We start from the raw sequence: 19,579 nt of genomic DNA, 5'->3' as shown, positions 1-19,579 counted from the left end.
TCCACCCAATTCAAGCTTCCTGGCGGCTTGGTTTACCTACTTAAGCCTTAGCAATGGTGGATGCCCCTCCCCCAGCCTCGCTGCCACCTTGCAGTTAGATCTCAGACTGCTGTGCTAGCAATGAGGGAGGCTCTGTGGGCGTGCATCCCTCTGGGCCAGATGTGGGATATAATCTCCTGGTGTGCCATTTGCTAAGACCCTTGGTAAAGTGCAGTATTAGGGTGGGAGTTACCCGATTTTCCAGGCGTTGTGTGTCTCAATTTCCTTTGGCTAGGAAAAGGAATTCCCTTCCCCCTTGCGCTTCCCAGGTAAGGCGATGCCTCGCCCTGCTTCAGGTCTCGCTGGTCGGGCTGTACCCACGGACCAGCGCCAACTGTCCGACACGCCCCAGTGACATGAACCCGGTACCTCAGTTGAAAATGCAGAAATCACCCATCTTCTGTGTCGCTCACACTGGGAGCTGGAGGCTGGAGCTGTTTCTATTTGGCCATCTTGGGTGTGCCCCCGCATTTTAATATATTAGGGACAGAAGACAAAGCATGGAGTTTGCTGTCACATACCGGCTCACCTTGTGCCAGGCTCTGGCTAATTGTAGGGTGTAAGAAATACCTTAATTTGGCTGTCTTGGGTTCTTTGGGGAGGCAGGCAAGTTTTACATCACTTAATACAATCCTTATTTTTGATAGCATCAGGCTCCTTTTCATGGCGTGCTGAGCCCAGCCAGGAGCATTCATTGGCTTGAGGTGCTCCCTTTTCTAATTCCTCAGGTGTGGCTGCTGAGGGGCTTCAGGCCATCTTCAAATCTTGTGGCTGCTCCTGGCTCAGTTTGTGAATAAAGACAGCAGGGAGACTATTGCTATTGTTTAAATCACATAAGGGTGCCATGCTTGTGAGCCTGTGGAAAGCCTCAGCTTGAATATTTATAAGCCCACAGGAAAGTCCATGTGAGAGAGTAATACAAAGTGGGTGAGGTATATCTGCCCCGTGGGTGTGAAGTGTGCCAACCACACACTGCAACCTGGGCAGCCAGCCCCGACAGGTGCAAGAGCACCTTAGCCCAGGGCTCCATGGAGCAGTGGAGGAAGTTGCCACTATCCACTCTGCCCTGACTGGCGGGCCTCTGCTCCCAGCACCCATCACAGTTGTTATTGACATAACTTAAGACCATGGAATAGGGTTTGAATCCAGGCTCTGCCCTCTGTGATTCCTCACCTGTAAAATGGACTAGTGTGTAAGAGAAAACTGGACCTTCAGGTAAGCAAAAATATATATATTTTTAATCACATCATTTCTTTGGGTATGTATATAAAGCCTCTTCTACCAAAGGAATCCCAGCAAGATCAGTGACTCAGGTGTCCCTCTGTGGTGAATGTCACATGTAGTCCTCCCCAAACGAGGTCCACAGTGGGAAGCAAACCAGCCTGGCCCTGGTTCTCCACTGCTCTCAGGCCGAAAGCAGCTTCTGAGCTGAGCCTCAGCAGGAGTTCCTGGGCCCTGACAAGCATCCCTCAGGCAGACTTCATCCTAGCAGTCACAAGAAACTGTCAGTAGTTGATAATGTTTACCTACAAGAATTGTCATTTCATACAACTCAACCTATTATTTGATGATTATCCATCTCCATCCTAGACTTTATGCTCCATGAGGCAGGGATTTTTGTGTATTTAGTTTACTGCTCTAATGTCCGTGTTTAGAATAATGCTGGGCACACAGTAAGCCGTTAATAAAAATTGACAGTGTAATTTGCTTTGTAATAAAATATTTCTAAACCACAGTGCCCATGGAGGAAATCAGTAAAGTAACTGAGATACCAGTCAATAAGAACGAAATGTGTCAGCAAGAAAGAAAATGGAGACCTTTGGGTGGTTGATGTATCCTGTTCTAGGCCTGTGAGCCCCGGGGTTTAAAAGCAGTCTTGTGCCCTGAATTCCAAATGGGCTTGATGGTACTAATAAAACAGTTAAAATCAGTAACTTCTTCAGTGGGCATATCAGACTAAGGCAAGAGAATACAGTATCAGATACGAAGTTTGCTGGAGACTTGGAATGGTTTTTCTGGTATTCAATTTGGAGTACACTCAGGGACTATCAGCTTGGTCATAGGTTACGTTCAGAGGCCAAATGGAAGGTAAAGGATGATTTGGACTGGGTTTCACATGACAGCTGAGCCAGAAAATGGTCCGTCTGCTCTCCCTTTGCAGCTATGAAAAAAGCAGTTCCTGAAGTGAGGCCACCCTCTCTGGTAGTCTCTGGGGCCCTGCCATCACCTTGCCCCACTGCACTGTTGTTTTGGGGGTGTGTTTGTGTGTTGTGAAGGGCAATGGAAAAACGAAGGGACTAGGGCTGTGGGCATTTGTTTTCTTCTGCCTGGCATCTCTACCTGATTCAAGACTGGGTCGCAGCAAGCACAGCTAGGAGGAAGAAGAAATGTGGGGAGAATGACACTGGCCAGCCACCAAAGACAACACAGCCACCATGGAAAGAAGCCATAAGTCACCCGGAGGGCTGGTCACCTCTGCCATGGCTCAACTTGACAGAATGGTGCCCTAGAAGGTAACAATTTTCATAACCTTAAAAGACATCCTCAGCCCCGTGTTCTAACAGCCTCATTGTACCAAGGAGGTTAGAAGACATTAGCATCTGCGGGCAATGGGCAGGTCACATGATTCAACCTTATCTGTAGAGGAAAAAAATGAAAAGCTGATGGTCGGTCACTTGGACTGCCCAACAGGTGCCACCTCCAGCTGGAGACAGAGCCTTGACAACCTCACCAATGGTCATAGTATTGCACTGGGATAGCTGGTGCCGGCCCTCCCAATCCGCTGGGCACCAGCCATCCCAACGCAGCACCTGCCACACCCCTCTGCCATTTTCATATTTTCCTCATAGAAGTTTTATCTACCTGTGCAGGAATCTTCAGAGTTTCTTTGGGGAATCTAAACATGTGGTTTGCATTTAACACAAATAATCGGACTGGGGCTCTGTGAGGGCAGAGGCCACGTTTTATCACTGTGTTCCCAATGCAAACGCAGGAGACATACCAGAAAAAGCCAAGTCACAGTCCTGATTTCCTAGCAACATTTTGCACTGACTGTGATCAGACCAGTCGCAAATTTATGTCTTAGGTATATTTTTAAAATACTGCCCTGGAATCAAATAATGGGATATCAAATACTTTTAATGAAATCCCATAGGTGGGAAGAAAAGCATTTCCATAGTCCTGCCAGTCCCCCAGTCTGGGGAAGGCTACATATTGCTGAACACAGTATTTCACTGGGTCTGAAGGCGACCACATCAGTCTTTCACGGTGAGGGATGCTAGGAACAGAGGAGCCCAGTCTGAACCACAGCTTTTCAGTTGGTGAAGAAGTGGGACAAGGCTCCATGGCTGTTTCACAGCCTTTCCCGGCTACCCTCCGCATCAGTCATGACTGCTACCCTCCTTCACTACCTGCTGGCCAATGGATGGGACTCAAGGTTTCTTGTCTTTTTGGGTCACCAACCATCTGTACAGAAAAAGGCCATTTTTCCTGCCTGAAAAGTGAGCACTACAGGCTGGCTCTTGTTCCACAGAGTAACTGTCTGAAGAAGCGAGTCTTTAGACACCACACTCGCACTTCCCCGTCACACAGGCTTGCAGACTAAATATTAAAGACTAGACTTCAGCTTGTAAAGGAAATTCTAAAAACAGAAACAAAAGAAGGTCACCTGTTACCACTACCAGCCATTTGTGGAGAAGCCACCACCGAGAGAGCCAACACTCAGCACCTTTACTAAGTCGAAATCAAACAGATATTCCATAGCTATGAAATATCTGAACATCTCCGGAGACAGTTCACTGCAGACAATTGACAGCAGATGTAAAGTACCTCTGATCAACGTGGGCCCCACTTAGGAAGTTCCCGAGCATGTCCACGGAGTGCATGCCATGTGCTTGCCTTCACAGACCATTTATGGGTGGCCACGGCTGAGTTATAGGAGTGGAATGCTGTAGGGTTTCAGAGGCTGGTGATAGTCAATAATCTGGTCACACTACACACATCACCATTCCTCGGACAGGGGCCTGTTATTCACAGTGACCCCTTGGATGCTCATGCATCTGGGCATACTCTCCCTCATTCCAATGCAAATGTTGCCTCCATGGGAAATGTTTGTCACCACTTCCTGCCACAGGGTTGTTCTTGTTGTGTTCCCACCTCCTACGGATGTCCCTCTTGAGCTCTTTCTCACTTTTAAAAATTTATTCAATAGCTGTTTACTGAGGGCATTACTCTCAACCCTGATGATACAACAGTATCGTAGTGGGACTCAGACTCTTGAAGCAGAAAAGCTTTGGTATCTCCCATACCCAGCGCACTTTGTGACACTTTTTAGGAAATTGGTTATAGGTTAGAGGTTAATTAGAATTGATACTAATTCTAATGAGACATCACAATTTGCCTTAACATTCAATGATAAACCTGCTAGGTGTATCACACAACTAAGTCAAGAGTTCATATTCTGTCTTTCAAATAGCCAGCCACTGGCCCATTTAGGAACACAGCAGAAGACCATCTAACTATTAAACATCAATTTCTCTTATAACATTTTTCTGAAAAAATAAAAAATCCCTCTAGTGTTTAGTGGTGGTCTGCCCTGTGACTCAGAGGGCTAGGAAATCTAGCTAAGTCTGAGCCGCAGCCTTCGCTGACCCAGCACAGCTCACTACAGTATGATGCCCAAGGGCTGGCCAGCCACTAAGTTGCTTCCTGTATTCCATCTGACACAGCTTAGACAGCATTCCAGGCTCTTCAGGGGCACAGCTTCATAAAGTACTGATGGTACTAGAATAAAGGCAAACTCTGACAGGAAAGTTATTCTCATACGAATTTAAGATAATCAGCCAGTGCTCTGCCTCCAGATGGGAAGCCTCACTGGCTTTTCCTTCTTGGTGTTCTTTCCTGTTCCCTCTTTACCTTTCCAGTCTAAACACGGGGGTGCCCAGTGTTCACTCCTTCATCCTCCTCCCTATCTGCATTCCCCTCCTGATCGCAGTTGGCCCCATGGCTTTAAGTACTACCCCAAGCTGAGTTTTCATTTCCAGTTTTGAACTCCAGATGTGCATATATATCCAGCTGCCTGCTTGGCCTCCACTGGGATGTCTAGCAAGGCACTTGAAAATTATGTGCAAACCAGGACTCTTGATTTTTGTTCCGCACTCAAAACCAATTCTTCACTTTGTCCACCTCATCTCAGCAAATGAGAGGTCAATTCTTAGACATGTGCAGGTCGGAAACCTTGGTATCATCTTTGACTCCTTTCTCAGAAATCCCACGTTACTCTATCGACAAAGCCTGTGGGCCTTCATTCTAGCTGTTCCCTTTGCCTGGAATGCTTTCTCCTATACCCATATGGCTAACTCCTCTATCTCCTTCAAGGCTGTGGTTAAATCTCCTCTTCTCAATAAATCCTACCCTATTTCAACATTCCCTCTCACTATTCCAGCATACCCCGGCCTCCCTTACCCAGGCTACACCTTCTCCCGGCTCCTCTACCCTACTGCACACCACCTTTTAACATACTATATAGTTTACTTATTTTGTTTATTGTCTGCCCCCGCTAGCTTGAATGTAAACTGCATGAGGACAGGGAACTTTGTGCAGTTTGTTCGTTGTGTCCCAACTGCCTAGAACAAGGTCTGACATGTAATAGGTGCTTAGTAAATATTCACTGATTGAATGGATGAATGAAAAGATAAGGTGATGTGATTATATTACATTTTTAAACGAAGCCATTGTAGAAAGTTCTTGACAAGTTTTTGAAATGGCTGAAGGAAAAGCTTCATTTTGCACTTCTGGCCAACAGAACGCCAGCCACACAGTTACTACTGAAACACATGTGCAGACCAAACCACAGGACTGGTCTTTTGCATAACTGCCTGCACTGAAAACCTTCCTGGCTACAGAAAATAGCTGGTTGTTAGGAAATCACGTAGAAAAAAATAGTCAGTTGATTAAATGTAATACACTTTCAGGTATCTAGAGAGCAGCCTGAGTCTAGGCTCAGATCTCTGAAATTGCTTCCAGCCTGGCCTGGCTGCGGCATGGACAGCTGCCAAGACAGGCCGTGGCTGACCTGTGAGAGCCGGCCAGGCACTGGCCGGGAGAGGAGCAGCACACGGGAGAAGGACGGGAAAGGACAGGTGAGAGAAGACAAAAGATATGCGGGGGAATGAGGTGATCCACGGCCACTTGTGAAAGAGGCAGGGTGGTACTTAGAAGCAGTGTGAGCCTGGAGAACGGAAAACACCACTGTGAAGGTACCAGCACTGTGGGCAGAGGATGCAGAACTGTTCTGCAGCCCAGGAAAACGCCCACTCCTCTTGGCTGCATCGCAGATCAACCTCTGAGGGTAGGGGATGAGTTTTCCTGTTCCCAGTAGATGTTTAGAAGTCAGGCCATCTGTCTCGATCAAGTGTACAACAACTGGGACTGAGTGATAAGCAGCATCGCTGTGTGTGGTTAACGCTCATCTGTGTGCTTCCCTCTCTCTTCTGTCTACGTTTTTAATCTTTCCCCGAGTCATCTTCCATGCTGATAGTCGGAAGTCATTCTGGCAGCCCCTAACAGTTATTTGTAGGCCACCAACTGTTGTTAAGTGGAGACATTTTCTCTTTTACAATATCCCAAGGCAAACTGTCAGTCTGAAGGCTGTGCTTTGAGGAGGGCTCATGTATCAGACCACATCCAGTTCCCTCACCACTGAATTTGCCATTAAGATACACTCTTCCAAAGACCACAGTGTGAGTCTGCAGACTTCCCATGTGCAGGGACTCTGGAGACACTCTGCAGTACTGATCCTCACTCACCAAGACAAGAGACACCCTACTTCAGAAGAAAGAGACAATACATGACACAATTTAGAATGAATTTCATGGGTAAAAATAATAAAAAGTGGGTAACTATCTGGAAAACTATCCAGTAAAAAAAACAGAAGTCTTACTGTGACACAGATGCACTTGTCCCATTATAAAAAGCACTGGTTCCAAGACAGGCTGGAGGCCTGAACTGCAATTCCACTGGAAACGCGCTGACAGTGGTAAGGAGTGTTCCTATTCCTCAGTTTCTACGACTCCAGCCCTATCCCCAGCTACACTCAGTGCCTCTTACGCAGTCCTCTACACATATGGCAGTGTCGACCGGCTTCACATGCCATTTCTGATGCCCATTTCCTTTCTAAGCATCATTTCTTTGGAAGAACCTTCTGGAAAGGTCTTCTATAGTAAAAATGATAGATTCCAAGTAAAGATGAAATGGAGGTGAAATATAAACACCTTCCCCCAAATTTATAATATACATTCACAATGAATACTTTAACTCTTGTTGGAAGTTTGTAAAGGTGATTAGAATCCTTTAATAATCATGAAGATCATTTACACTAACAATGGCAGCATTTCATCCTTGTCGAGCACCCTGTGCTAGACATTGGTTAAGCACTTTAACTATAACTCATGCAGTCCTGATAGCAATCCTATGAGGTTGATATTAGTATCATTTGACAGATGAGGAAACTGAGGCACAGAAGGGCTAAGTAGGGTTACACAGTTAACGGCAGGACAGGGAGCTCAAAAATAGAGAATGTGGCTCCAGAGTCCACTTCCTGAGCTTTATCCTAGACTGCTGTTTTACTGCAGACCAGAGACTAACTTCCAAGACAAAAACATTTGTCCAGCTGAAGCGGGGAGACTGATACGCACTCAAAAGCTGACTTAGTCATATCTACGAGGATTAGAGAGCAGGTGATAAGGAACCATTATCAAGTGAGAAACCACAGGAGTGCCGTGAGGGGTTATGGAGGGGGGAAGACTGCACCAAAACAAAGGTTGCCTAATGTCAAGCAGGTTGACTTGCTAATCCTATTGCAAAACAACAGCAAGATAAAGACATTCCATCTCCACTATCTCTTCCATTTGATCTGAGTGTCACCAACCTTATGGAAGCATTAGATGCCACTTTGGAATGGCTGCCCTTGGTCCAACCAACTTCTAGAAAGAAGCCTAGTGAACAGGTCAGAACAATTTAAGGTTCACTATGATGTGAACCTTGTACAGAATGTGGAACACCTGTGTGAGCAGAAAACTGCAAACAGCACCAAACCCACTGGACCAGAAGGGGAAAAAAAAAAAGATCTAAGCAGTATAATCAACTGACAACTTAGTTTTTGCTCAGATCTTGTATGCTTGGGAACCATCTGAAATTACAGATCCACTCAGAAAAATAATGCCATCCACAAAATGATCCATAAAAAACACATCCAAGAAAGCCATATGTAGCCAATTAGACAAAATCGGGCAATGAGCATCTCAGTCCCACATCCCTCCTCCAGTAGGTCAGGCCACTGTTCAGCCATCTCGCCTCCTCCAAGCAGCCTTTCTCAGTTCACAGAGCTGATGATCTTTGTCTTGCCTGACTGCCTCCTCACCCCTGAATCCTTGCACCACTATCTGTGATCCAGGGGGTGTTAGTTACACCCATGGCATTGAGGGATCTGCTTATTCCTATGTCTGCGTGCAGGGGAAGCTGCTCGTCATCTCAGGCATCTGGCTCTCGTGAAAGCTTGCTTAGAACACCTGTAAACACCAGAGGGTTGGGGGGAGGCAAGATCTCTTCCTTCCACCCAGGAAGAGTTCTGGTTCTGTACCCTACAAGCCCAAAGGAAATTAGCAAAGGTATTCAAGCCTGCTTGTCTTCCTCAGATGCCAGATGGGCTGCTATCTTCAGTACCAAAACTTCAATTAGCCACTCAGAGTCTGGGGCACTTAAACAGTATTTCTAAATAAAAGTAATATAACAAAGTAGGAGTTATAACATGAATCACGAATTTCTGCCCAATCGTGACCACTTTTGGTTAATCTATACCTTTGCCCATTCAGGTTTTTCAATGAAAACTTGTTCAAAGCCCAAGTAAAATTTGATTTCAGTGATGACCAGTTCTGGTGATTCTTCAAATGATGGCTCATCAGTTATTTATGCCATAACTGTCTAGGAGGGCTGTGGGTCTATGTCAAAATTGAGACTTAATGACAATCGTTAAATCCAAATGCCTGTAAATTTACAGCTGGGGCTAGAAGAGACTAATGAGCAGTTCCACAGATATGTGCCTCTGTCAGCGAACATGAATTTACTGAGCATCTACTATGCACGAAGTGGGTTCCACTCTGAACACCAGAGGTAGAACTGAAAAGACACGTCGCACCCTTGTGGGGCTTCCTTATATTCTGAAACAGTGGTTCTTACACTTCCTGGACTTGACAGTCCAGAAAAACTGTTGGGAGGTCAACATTTTTTATTTTGCCAATAAGGACATTGAAGATAGCCTTTATTGTCTCCTCTCATCATTTCATAAAAAGAATATCTTAATGGAAGAAGGGTGAAGGATGTAATCGGAAAATAAAGGACAGTTCTTTGAAGCGAATACATTCGGCTTGATGAAATGTTACTACACTTACCAAACTCCCTTGATTTTGCTGTGAAATGGGAAAAGCCTTAGCACAGAGTGGACTAGCACTCGTTCAAAGGAAGCAACTTCTGGCTGAGGGCCCTTCTGCCAGGTAAGAGATGGGGGTGTGCAGAGGGTACCTGTGTTAAGATGTGGACACCTTTCTAAGAAGCCTACTTATTTACTGTGCAAGTATCAAGATACAGGGTAAGGAGGCTCTGAGTCTCTTTGGAGTCTAGGTCCAAACTTGTTTTTGTTGCATCTCATTTTGTGTTTTAAGTTTTAAGAGACGAGGTCTCACTATGTTGTCCAGGCTAGTATGCAGTGGCTATTCACAGGTGTGATCATATTGCACTACAGTCCCAAACTCAAGTGATCCTCCTGCCCGAGTAGCTAGGACCACAGGCATGAGCCTATGTGGCTTACTCCATCTCATTTTAAAGTTTCAAGAGTTTGTGGACAAGCTAAACCGGCTTAATGTCGACATTTAGTAACTCATTTAGTTCCAGGGGCTAGATCAGGAACAGGAAGTCAAAGGGTTTCCTGGCAATAAAAGGGTTTTTGTGAATGACTACAGCATCTTTGAGAGCAGATATCTACATGTTATTTTAGTACATGATCAATAATATTAGAAGGTTTAACCAGTAAGATTTTCAGAGACAAGCAAGAGAAAAAGGGAAGGAACTGGTTATTTTCAAGTTGTCAATTAAAAACAAAGAAGCTTGCATTAATGCTTTTGCTGTTTCCCCAGAGAAATCTAGTAGGATATCCATTTTCTACTAAAAATACTCCCATGATATTGTAGTTGGCAAGAAAAACACTCTCCAGGGTGGAGAGAAGATGACAGATGAACATAAATAGAATTCTTTAGAAGACAATCAGAGCACAGTTGTCGTAAAAAGATCTGACAACCAAGGTCCCCAAAGGAAGTTTCTGTTATAAGTAATTAATGGCCATCAATTAAAAATTGTCTGATGTCCTTAGGATATGTGGAGAAACAATCTAGAAGATGCAGTTTCTCCATTGTTGAAGCCTCCCTCTTTCTCAGCAATAATTCCTGTTTAAAAGCAAATCACTTCCGCTAGCAGTTTTTAAAGCCTTAACTCTAGAACTGTTGAAATACATCTCAACAAACTCATCTAGCCAGATGATTCCTTCCCGTCAGTTAGTGATGAAGCCTTACTTCACATTCCGGGTGAGAAGCTGTTTGTTAACTGGCTTATATGCAACTGGAAGAACTTTATGAAATACATTCTCTGTAAGTTATTCATCAGACAGGCAGGATTACAAAAGACAGAGCTCCTGCTTGACTATAATCAAAATACACTGATAATTCAAAACAAGTTACTAAAATAAATAAGCTGCAAAATGTAGTGTGTAACAGAGTAAAACGCACTTTGAAAAAACATAGTTACTAAGGTATGGAATTTCTAGGACAACTAAATTTCTTGCCTGTTGAGGTCTTTGGGTGCAGATAATGTTAAATAATTCCTACTACAACAAACCAGGCGCTGTCTTTTCAACACCAGATCCCTGAACTTGGCCTCTGTTACTCTGAACACACAGCCACTCTACATTTTGAGTTGAAATTACTTAAGAGTTGTGGACACGTATTTGTACTGATTCTTAAAGCATTTTAATATTGGCTTCACTTTCTCCATATGTGTAGTTTTAATCTGTACAGCTGGCTGTCTTTAAAAGAAAAAAGTTGCTGGCCATTTAATAAAGCTACTGGGAAGACCATCTACAATAAATGAGCTCATAAATGTGGCTGACTGTGCTGTAGGACAGTTCTTCATAGCAGATGCAAATTATTTTTGAAGTGGCTTTATAGCTTAAAAGAATACCACCTTTGCATTAAGCCCCTAAAACAGAGTGCCGGAACTGCTCATGTAAATATTCAGAGCCATGCTTAAATGATTATTTGTTAATGTCATTTGAACATAGATCATCCATGGCTCTGTGATAATTTATGTCTACAATTAAGTAGTTGCCATGGCAAACCACTTTCACATTTTATTTGCATATCAACTGCTGTATCAGAATTTTAAGAGAGTTTGCAATTTACTTCCAGACTTTCCAACTCATTCTTTAAAAACAAGTCCCCGTCTTGGCCAGGTGCGGTGGCTCATGTCTGTAATCCCAGCACTTTGGGAGGCCGAGGCAGGTGGATCACCTGAGGTCAGGAGTTCGAGACCAGCCTGGCCAACACGGTGAAATCCCATCTCTACTAAAAATACCAAAAATTAGCCAGGTATCGTGGCAGGTGCCTGTAATCCCAGCTACTCAGAGGCTGAGACAGGAGAATCGCTTGAACCCGGGAGGCAGAGATTGCAGTGAGCCAAAATCAAGCCATTGCACTCCAGCCTGGGCAATAAGAGTGAAACTCCGTCTCAAAAAAAACCAAAACAACAACAACAACAAAAACAGGTTCCCGTCTCTAGATTTACTAAATTAATACCTGCTTGGCCCACTTGCTTTTCAGCAGTCATTTTTTAATTTAATGATATGGTTGAATTCTTCATTCCCTTTATATATTATTTATTTTATATTTCTTTTGCTTCTCTATGGTACAGTTTATGAACTGATGACTCTCTAATACAGCCTGGGAGCAGAACTCAGGAAGTTGTAGACCTGCATCTACAGGTCTCTGCACATAGCAGGCACCCAATAAAAGTGCCTAGGACCGAAACTGAATTCTGACCTACCTTCTCACAGCATGTCTGCATTTGTTTTACCTTTTTACCAAGGGACTACTAAAGGCTGATGAATTAGGAAATGCGTCCTATCAGTGGTATGGTTAAACTGATTCAGACATGGAACTGTTAGACCTGACTTCTGGTGGAGCATCGTCTGTCTGGAGAGCCAGAAACCAAGAGCCTCCCTTTGGCAGCCAGAGGTCTTCAGGGCCTTATGCTCACCAGGAAGAAAAGGAAGGGCTGTTCCTTCTACTCTCCCCATGCCTCTTTGAGGGTGTTCTGAAGGTGGGCAACCAAGGTCACACCACCCCAGAGAAAGCCCAGTGACTTTTTCAGGAGTAAAATTCTGAGGCAGGGCTCCATGTGCGCCAAGCATCTCCATCCCTCTCCCTATGCTTCGCAATCCCTTGTTCTGATTTCTCTCCTCTCAGTGGCTGACCTTGTCTTTTGGGCCTGGGAGTGAATAAGTAGGGCATGAGAACAGTCATGGGGTTGGGCTATGGTCATAACCTTGCTGCTTAAGGTAATTTTTTACCCTGTGTAAAAAGCAGTAAGAATACCAAGTCCTGGAGAGTGATCAGCTGCATTTCATATGCTCGCCCATACTTCCACCCATCAGATTTATGACAAAAGCAATTCTATAAGCGGCAAAGGCAAAATCTCCACTTGTCTGTCCCAGCTTTTCCTTTTATTGCTTTTTTTCATGTTGTCCTCTTTCACTCTCAATCATCGCTCACTTCCAAGAAGGCTGAGCCTGCACACACCAGGCCCTTCACCGCCACTGCCAGCGCCATTCCCACGACCACACCCTTCACCCCAGCCCTGCAGAGGCAGGGTTCAGCCCCAGGGCAATCTATCTGGTCAGACTGGTGGGGCAGCTTGCTAAGGCTGTCCTGCTGGACTGAGACCCATGCAGACAGAGGGCTGGAGGGGGTAGAGAGTGTGAGAGCCAGCCCAGCATAAAGGGAAGACTGGAAGATAGCAGGCAGCTGGCCGGTGGCTCATGCTCATGGCGGTCCCTGTGGAATAGGCCCAGCCAGCACAAGTGAGCCAAATCCTGAGCTCAGTTTAATGGCTTCAGTCCCAAATCTGAGTCACTGGGGATTCCATGGACTTCTAAGAGAACCCTACACGCATTTCCAAAAACAAACTGCTTGATGTTGTCATGGAAAACCTGGATCTTTGCATTCTACGGTTTCACGATGGATTATATCCAGGTCACGACCTAAGGAAGACAGCCGGCAAAAAGCCAACCCTGCTGGCTGATCACCCGGCTTTTGTAATGAATCCCAAAGGGATGCGAACCGATGTGTGTTGCTGGCTCTGCCAAGTCCTTGGACAAGTTCTCACCTCTGAAGACCAATCAGCCTGTGGTTTACTCCGCCAGGAGGCTCTGGGAAGCCACCTGGAATCAACATTCAATGGCTAGAAGCTGCCTCCAGAAGGCAAAGGAATGGAAAATGTGCATGTCAGGGGAAGGGGAGTGGGAGGAAGGAGCTCTTTGTTTTCCTGTCAATTTGACTGCTCTCTCCTGCTTTTTAAAAAAATGATCTGAGGACACCCCTGGTTACACCAAAGCCACAGGACTGCTGTGTGCCCTGAGCTCCAACACAGGCAGGCTCTTAAGAACAGGGAAGGACCCTACACACTGTATTTGTGTTTGATTTGAACAGAATAAGGTCAATTCTAAAAGCTACAAGATATCCCTGTTCCTTAGAATGCAACAAATCGGGAAACAAATAATAAACTAAAACTTGCCAAGAAAGCAGAAATACTTTGATAATGATTCTACAGCTACCATTTATTATTTACTGTGTGTTAAGCACTATGCTTAAGCCTTTCTCATATAGTATCTAACTTAATCCTCAAAACAGTCCTGAGGTATAAACTATTGTTATATCCATTTTACAAGTGAGAAAACTATGGCTCAGAAAAGTGAGGCAAATTGGTCCCTGTTTCAAAGGCACATTCAGGTGAGGCTTGACCCCTCATTACTGCATGAGTGCTGAACATCAAGGACACGTGCACAGTATTTAGAAAGTATCAGCCGGATGTCCACCATCAGGCCAGGCCCTGAAGGCAGATCCTGCTATCTGGATTCACGTAACAGGCAATAGTTATATTTCATTACTGTTTAAGTTAGCCCAGAGTTTGGGATTTCCACTGAAGTAGCAGATTCTTTCACACCCAATTTCTAAACTCGGAATATCAAGATTTTGATTAATTGTGCTGTGTTTTTTATAGACAGTGAAGGCTACACAAGCCTGTGGCCTATTTATATCTTAAAATTAGGTATAGCAAAATAATATGCTTACGATCATTTTCATCCAGTCACATTTTGCCAAAATGTAAGGTGTAAGAACAAACACAGCCTGAGTGTATTTCTAAAGAATCTTTTTGTTGCTCTGGCAACAGGCTCCTTTCTCATCATTTGTTTCGGTGTTGAAGAGATCCAGGGCTGAGGGAGACGGGGCATAGGGAGAGAAGAGGCTGATGCTCACAGCTGCAGCAAGTCCTTGCTGAGGCCGGGGCTGACCAGAGGCTATCACAGATTGGCCAACGGGAGAAAGCAAGCCAGCCCTTTCTGATGCCAGCGTGGCAACGTCCTCAGCCACGGATTCAAGAACCACAGCGCCCCTTACACTGGCTTGAAGTGCATGATGAGACCTCCAATAGGGGAGAAAACGCCCACTGAGTATCCCTTGCAGGTGTGACCCCCCAAAAATGAGAAGTATAGCTCAGTCCCTCTTTTTCATGATTTCTTCTCTGAAGGGTGATGCTAGGCTGGACAGTGAAAAGAAACCAGTTATTTCCTGTATTTCAGCACTTAGATCAGTGGCTCCTAGACAGCAGTCAAACTATGCAGGAATCTCTGCCTCCTGCCAATTTAAAATTGTGAGTAATTTCAGAATTTTTGAGATGCTGCATAAGTAACAGGAGTAAGGAGGAAGTTAAAGCTTCTAGACTGGAAAGAGGCAGAAGATCAGCACCAGCCCTCAGGAGTGCTCCCACGTCTTTCTCCTCAACCCTCCTCCCAGAGGCCTTGTGCAGACAGAAAAGTAAGAAAAAACTCTCATTGGAGGCCAGGCACAGTGGCTCACACCTGTAATCCCAGCACTTTGGGGGCGGAGGCGGGTGGATCACTTGAGGTCAGGAGTTTGAGACCAGACTGGCCAACATGATGAAACCCTGTCAATACTAAAAATACAAAAATTAGCTGGGCATTGTGGCGGGCGCCTGTCATCCCAGGAACTTGGGAGGCTGAGGCAGGAGAATCGCTTGAAACTGGGAGGGGGAGGTTTCAGTGAGCCAAATCATGCCATCGCATTCCCACCTGGGCAACAGAGTGAGAATCCGTCTTAAAAAAAAAAAAAAGAAAAGAGGCTGGGTGCAGTGGCTCAAGCCTGTAATCCCAGCACTTTGGGAGGCCAAGACGGGCGGATCATGAGGTCAGGAGATCGAGACCATCCTGGCTAACACTGTGAAAACCCCGTCTCTACTAAAAAATACAAAAAACTAGCCAGGCGAGGTGGTGGGCTCCTGTACTCCCAGCTACTTGGGAGGCTGAGGCAGGAGAATGGCGTAAACCCGGGAGGCGGAGCTTGCAGTGAGCTGAGATCTGGCCACTGCACTCCAGCCTGGGCGACAGAGCAAGACTCCGTCTCAAAAAAAAAAAAAAAAAAGAAAGAAAAGAAAAAAGAAAAAAAACTCACTGGAGTGCTGGAATACCGGAGAGCCATACTAATCTTTGTGCAATAATGAACACCTTGCCATTAATGTGATGCACAAGAGAGTACCAAAATGTGTTGGACTAATCCACATTCAGAGATGGAATTCACTCAACTAACACCTTATTATAAACTGCATGTAAATAGTCTTGAAGGATACTATGCTTTGCTTCTGAATGACTGCCAAAGATAGGTTTAGTGTTACGGCCCAAGATGTCCCACCCCTTCCAGTAAATGGCCACTGGTTTACTGGAAGATAGTGGGATCATCAAGTTTCTCAGGATAAGAAGCACCCCTACATGACAAACCAGGAGTCTCATCTACATACTAGCAAATCAATAAAGCCCATAATAAAGGCATGAAATCATCAAGGATGTACAAATACAACAGAGCGAGGGAATAGTAAACAGAAATCCTTCTCTCTGGTCAACCAGGGCTCTTCAACAGGATTAATAAATTGTGTGTGCTGGCTTCCCTTGAGCTACATGTTTGACTCTTCAAAAGCCTTCAGTAACATTTCTCTGCAAAAGTTTTAAGATATACACATGCATGCATGCATACATACACACACACACACACACATACACACACACCCCTGAGGCACCTTGTGTCCAAGGAGAATAAAGCAGGGACATTTCTCTGACAAGAAAATGATGACTCAGTCTTGAAACCCACCTTTAACATTTCTGGGTAGTGAGATGCCACGCTGAAGGGGAGAGACGTCTTCAGAAGTGAGTCAAAGGGGACAAGGAGCTTCACAGAATCAAACTCTAAGCCTACAAATTCTAAAAGAAGGTCATATTTTCCAATCTCCCTATTTTTCAGAAGGAGAATGCTGAGACCCGGGGTGGGACATTTATCTCAACGTGAAACTGCTAATGAGGAGCAATGCTGAAATACAGAATCCTGGTCTCCCAAATTCCATGAGTGCCTGGGTCACTTGTGGTATGGCTGATCCTGGCAGATGGAGAGATGAGGGACCTGAGACTTGTCCCTTTGGGCCAGAAAGTTTAAGGGGCCTGGTGTCTGGATGGTGTATTCCCCCATGAAAGCAAATCAGAACTAAGGAGCAGGCCCTCTGTCATTTCTCTTAGCCCATTACTCCCCGTCCCCCACCTCCACCCTACACAGGGGCCTCCTAAGATTTGAGGAACAGTAAACTTTATCTTATCGGCTGTTTGGGAAAAAAACTGTCATTTGATCTGTTTATTTGGAAGCCAGCCCTGCTGAGCTCAAGAGTTTGCTATGAGGCCGGCTAGAGTGAATTTGTTTGGGGGCTGCTGCTTTACAGCCCTGGACACATGGCTCAGTGTATAACTTTATTTTGAAGAATCCTGTGCACACAGCTCTAGAATTTGCTGAGGGATGAATCACCTGTGCCCTTCATTTAGGGTTGTAGGTGGGTAACTTTGTCCTGTTAGAGTCTAGATTAATGTCTTGGTTAAAAAGTAAGCACCTGTTTTCTGAATATCAAAGCAAGAGTCTACTCCTCTACTTCTTTGGGGATGTCTTCAAACTCAGCTGTGTGTTTGTGTGTGAATTTCTGTCACCCAGAACAAGAACCCTGAATCAAACCTGGACAGACTGTTACCCCATTGGTTCAGGACCCACCTTTCAAACCCACGCAGGGAAGCCTACAAAAGTGCTGGTAGCAGTGGATGCTTTCCTGCAGCTCACAACCTTCTCCCTGGGACCACTGTAAAGAGCTCATCCTTTTCTTTCCACCCATTTCTGATAAGCTCGTGAGTGAGAAATTCCCAGAAAATGGAAGAGTTAGCTTGCATTTTCTGATCTGAGTGCACAGAACATTCTGTCAGGCTCTAGGAGACAGACAATTTAAACCAGAACCTCACTAAACACAGAGCAGCTGATACGAATTCCTTCCCAGCCCGTGTCTTCCCCACCCAAGCTGAAATCATCTGGGGGCTGGAGCTGAGAGTGGATGGGGGAAGCAGGCTTGCTGCTTCTTAATGAGTGACCCCACTTACATTCCTCTTAGCATAGAGTGCTTGCTGAAGGTGGGACTCACGCTTTCCATAATTCCTCAGGGAGTTGCACTGAAGTGGAGAGCGTGCTTTTAATTTAATGGGAAACACAAAAAGTAGGAGTAGTTACTCAAACTAAAACCAACAACTTAGACCCTGAGGAAATAAGCAATGAGGAGGACCATGTAACACCAGAGAAGAACAAGCCTGTTTTCTTGTGGGGTAAGACAGGGGAAAGAGGCCCATGTGAGCAGCACACAAACGTCACCTAGAACGGAAGGGGCAAAGGAAACCTGATTAGAGAGAAAATGGTCTTCTCCAAAACTGGCAGGAAGCAAATGCCCGGTGCCAGAGTGCACTGCACCGGCAGCTCTCCATCCCTGCATCCCACCGTGCCCGGAGTCCTGCCTTCTTACCTGCAATTCCTTGCAACAGCCCACAGACGTTGAAGATGCTTTTCTTCATGATGCTCTGTACACACATGGTGAAGACGGACACCAAGGCCACCATGCAGAGAATAAAGATTCCCACAGCCAGGAAAATAGCTGTGGCCTGCCAGAAGCCGCTGGCGATCTCGCCGAAGCTCTCGGCGTAGGGCCCGCACAGCGTGTCCCGCTGGAAGCGCTGCATCCCTGGGTTCCGGATGCAGCGGGCGTAGATGCCCAGGGTGGGGTGGTAGGGCTCAGGGGAGCCCCCGCCTGGGCCCGCCGGCTCCGCGCCGCCGCGGCTCCTCGCTTTCCCGACCAGCCAGTCTGCGCTCATGAAGGCAATGAGCTCGGCAAAAGCCACCACAATACTCAGCAAGGTCCAGAGCATCGAGCGACAGGTGACAATGACATGACACATATTGATGTTCCAGGCGAAGAAAGAGTCAGGAGTCCACGGAGTTAATCAAAAAAAGAAAGTCGGTGGGGAAGGAGGCTCCGGCGGCCCGGGAAGGAAGTCGCAGCTGCAGTCATTCACTCCCGCCGCCGGCCGCGTTCATGCTGAGGACAGCGCTGCCGGACCCAGAGCACCGCCTGCGGCCTCACCTAGGGGAGAGGGAGGGCGGTTAGCAGCGCCGCCAGGCCCCGCCCCGCCTTCCCGCCGCGCAGCGACACAGTCCAAGCCCGGCCCGCGCCCGCAGAACCCTGCCAGCAAGCCCCGGGCCCGGCCAGCATGCCAGGCGGTTGTTGCACTGGCTGCGTTTGTTTCAAGTTCTCCCTGACCTCACTGCACTCAGAACTCTATGTGGCAGTTAACCTTCTCTCTCGGGAGCGCTATGGAAGGAGGCGGCTAGTGCCAGGTCCTGCTCCCAACCCAGGGAGCACTGTCCCGGTTGCTGCTGCTGCACTCTTAGGACAGGGCTCCCGCTCCCTCATCTTTTACTGGAAAAAGTCAAACAGCACAGGGATCCAGAGAGGAGGAGGCAAGAATGGCAATCAACTCTATTAGTGGATTTTTTTTTTTTTAAGTTTGCTATACTTTTTGGCTGCTGTTTTGGTACTAGGTGAGTTAAGTTTTGCGAAACTTGCACCAAGCGCTTTTGCTTAACAGTAGAGAGTAGCAACACCCCACTTTTATTTCCTGGAAATTAAATTACTAGCAGAGACATAAGTGTGTTTGCTTCATAGGTAAATAAGAAACAATCCCATGAAAAAGAATAAACAAAACATTGCTCCCACACCTGTATTTCATCCATTTTCACAGGGG

The 19,579-nt window shown here is 45.9% G+C and overlaps 1 protein-coding gene across 2 annotated transcripts in view; it reads right to left on the bottom strand.

The window, feature by feature from the left end:
• Window positions 1-433: 433 nt before the first annotated feature.
• Window positions 434-19,579, bottom strand: part of LHFPL2 (LHFPL tetraspan subfamily member 2) — a 56,301-nt gene continuing 37,155 nt past the window's right edge. The window contains exons 2-3 of one of the 2 annotated variants that reach the window (XM_017890442.1): window positions 18,304-18,918; window positions 434-1,524 (exon numbers count right to left, since the gene is read on the bottom strand). In XM_017890442.1, the coding sequence (XP_017745931.1) occupies window positions 1,520-1,524; window positions 18,304-18,733 (435 nt within the window). In that variant the 5' untranslated portion in view covers window positions 18,734-18,918 and the 3' untranslated portion in view covers window positions 434-1,519. Of the gene's footprint in view, window positions 1,525-3,348; window positions 3,680-18,303; window positions 18,919-19,579 lie in introns of those variants that run through there. The other variant, XM_017890441.1, reaches the window with a different exon arrangement.

This window comes from Rhinopithecus bieti, unplaced genomic scaffold, assembly GCF_001698545.2.
Source record: "Rhinopithecus bieti isolate Rb0 unplaced genomic scaffold, ASM169854v2 scaffold_20538, whole genome shotgun sequence".
Classification (NCBI taxonomy): domain Eukaryota; kingdom Metazoa; phylum Chordata; class Mammalia; order Primates; family Cercopithecidae; genus Rhinopithecus; species Rhinopithecus bieti.
The sequence above is the reverse complement of the archived record's forward strand: the minus strand, read 5'-3'. Positions and strand labels throughout refer to the sequence as shown.